Source organism: Misgurnus anguillicaudatus, chromosome 18 (assembly GCF_027580225.2).
Source record: "Misgurnus anguillicaudatus chromosome 18, ASM2758022v2, whole genome shotgun sequence".
Lineage (NCBI taxonomy): Eukaryota > Metazoa > Chordata > Actinopteri > Cypriniformes > Cobitidae > Misgurnus > Misgurnus anguillicaudatus.
The window spans coordinates 35,231,950-35,234,717 of NC_073354.2; the positions used below are offsets into that span (position 1 = coordinate 35,231,950).

Consider the following 2,768-nt stretch of genomic DNA (forward strand, 5'->3'; position numbering starts at 1 on the left):
GTTTTATTCAAGGTTTTTTACCCTTCAACAGTCACTATTAGAAATGCTTGAAAAGAATATCTTGAAAAACTTTCTTCCAATAAGTTACCTTCACTACGGTTATATTTCAGAAACATTTATTATTTAAATCATGACTTTATTCGTGTATGATAAAACAGTTGTCATTCCCTCTGAATACTTTTGTATTAAACATCATCTTGGGTTTAAATGTCTCATATCACAAAACATACAGACTATTTATGTCAGGATATTAAAAGACAATACAAAAGCCATATACATCTCAGATCTAAAACCGCCTGGCACTTTTTGCCCAATGTGTTTTTTAACCTATGCTTTTTATTATAATGAATGACCTAATATGTATGATGTTCCCACTGAGATCATTACAGTTTTTTAAAACTCAAATATATACTGCATATTTCCAATAACATCAAATATGCAAAATATTTAATCATACATAAACTATAGCCTTTGAAACATTATTAAGAGAATCATATAGGAATTAAATATCTACAGAAACTGAATTTATTCAAATGTCAGAAAATGTGAATGATTAAATCCACAAATATAAGTAAATATGAGAGTCTTAAAGGCCTTCTGAAACTGAGGATAAAAAAATCCATAGATCAAAGGATCACAAGTTGAGTTAAAATAGGCAAACCAAAATAAAGCCTCAAAAACATCAGCTGGGGTGACAAAATTAAGGAACGGATCAACAGTAGTGGCAATAGATAAGGGCAGCCAGCAGATAAAGAAAACGCCCATAACAAGAGCCAGAGTTTTAGCTGCTTTTCTTTCTCTGTGTGCAGAGCTTTGACTGTTTACACCTGTGGTGGTCACAGACACTTTCTCTGACAAAACCTTTGCGTGTTTTTTCACAACATTGAATATGATGATATACAAAGAGCTCATTATAGTTCCTGGAATAATAAATAACAAGATGATAGAAATTAGTCCCCATTCTTTGTTAAAAAACAGAATGCAGCCACCAAAACAAGACACCTGTAATACATACGCTTTCAGACCAACAGCATTCACCCCTGAAAATACAACAGAAAAGCAGTACACAAATGAACAGATCCATGTAAAGGTGATAAATACAGTCACAGTTTTGTTTGTGATCCTCATTTTGTACTTCAGAGGGTCACAAATGGCCCAGCATCTATCAATAGATATTAAACTAAGATGTATTAAAGCAGAAAAACAGAGGGTCAAATCCAAACTAGAATGAACTTTACAAACAACATCTCCCAAAAACCAGCAGCCCTCAACAGTTCGCACCATACTGTAGGGCATCACCAGTGAACCCAGCAGACAGTCACACACAGCCAATGACTGAACGATCAGATGAGTTGGAGACTGAAGCTGTTTGAAGTGAGAGATGGAGATGATGACCAGCAGATTCCCAAAAACTGTCATGAGGATCATGAGTAAGAAGAAAACATACATTGTCACTTTAACAACAGTGAGACGATGAACTCTAGGACAAGAGTCTGCATGTAAAGGATAACAAAGAAGATTATTCTCAGTCTCATTGAAAGACATTGCGTCTTAGAGGAATTCCTTTGTACTTGTAAACAAAATGACAATTATAATCTAAAGTTTAAACAAAATTATTTTAGAAATTACAACATGGTAAAGGCAAATATATAAAGAAACATGAACATAAAAACAGTACATGTCTATTCAATCTAACTTCCTAAATGAACTTGATATAGCTCAGATGTGTTCATATATACAGATCAGGTCAGGTCTCAACCCCTCCCCAGCAGTATTCTTAACTTACTGATACACAACATTGTGACTCATGAGATTACAATAAAAAATGAACAGTGTGTCCTGAATTAATGGTCAATGAAGTTATAATGAAGGGGTTATAGATAATATGCAGTTTTTTCTATAATTATAAGTTTAAAAAGTTGAGATAATATCTGTGATTTTGCTGATAACTAGGTATGCTAAAATTTTATATATAATATTAAACTGTTCAGTACAACCTCCATAATCCAATAAACGCATATGAATTGGGGTTTTCGGTTTTATTCATCCAACTCCGTCCGTTTAATTATTTCCTGTGCATCTGTTTGTGTGTCTGCAAATCCACACACCTTCCTGCAAACAAGGCTAAAGGTGCTTTAAGCTTTATTTTTTTATTTTTTTATTTGGCTGACGCTTTTATCCAAAGGGACTTACAATTGCTATATATGTCAGAGGTTTTACTGACGTCATTAAAGCAGGAAATAGAGGGCTGGAGTCCAAACCGGCCGTTCATTGTAGGCTTTTAAAGAGGAATTCTATTGAAGAAAATATATCGCCTGTCAGTGAACTTTGAGCTTTATCATTTTACAGGTATTATTTATGCTATTATAGCAACATTACACACTAACTAGGGTTGAAAAAATGGTATCAGGAAGAATGTGACCTTTAATAAACCGACAGGGGTGTCAGCCATGCAAGGCACCATACAGCTCGTCAGGAGCAGATGGGGTTAGGTGTCTTGCTCAAGGATACCTCGAAACTTGGTCAGGTGGAGCCCGGGATTGCGGGATTGAACCACCAACCTTCCGATTTGTAGACAACCTACATGAACCACTCCCGCCCCAGTCTAGGGGTTATATGTCTTGCTCAGGTACCTGCAGGGTCACCAGCAGGGAGCCACCACGCCTGGGAAAGCCAAAGCTTTATTCTTAACCAAAACCAGAAGCTTCCCTGCTCAGATTCCTCGGCCAGATCTTTCAAGGCCTTTCTGAGTTTGGGGCCTGTGACTC

General features: G+C 36.2%; 1 protein-coding gene across 1 annotated transcript; it reads right to left on the bottom strand.

Moving 5' to 3' along the window:
- Positions 1-525: 525 nt before the first annotated feature.
- On the bottom strand, positions 526-1,545 carry LOC129429998 (trace amine-associated receptor 4-like). The gene has a single exon (XM_055187009.2). The coding sequence runs from the start codon at positions 1,543-1,545 to the stop codon at positions 526-528; it is 1,020 nt and encodes a 339-aa protein (XP_055042984.2).
- Between the last annotated feature and the right edge of the window lie 1,223 nt (positions 1,546-2,768).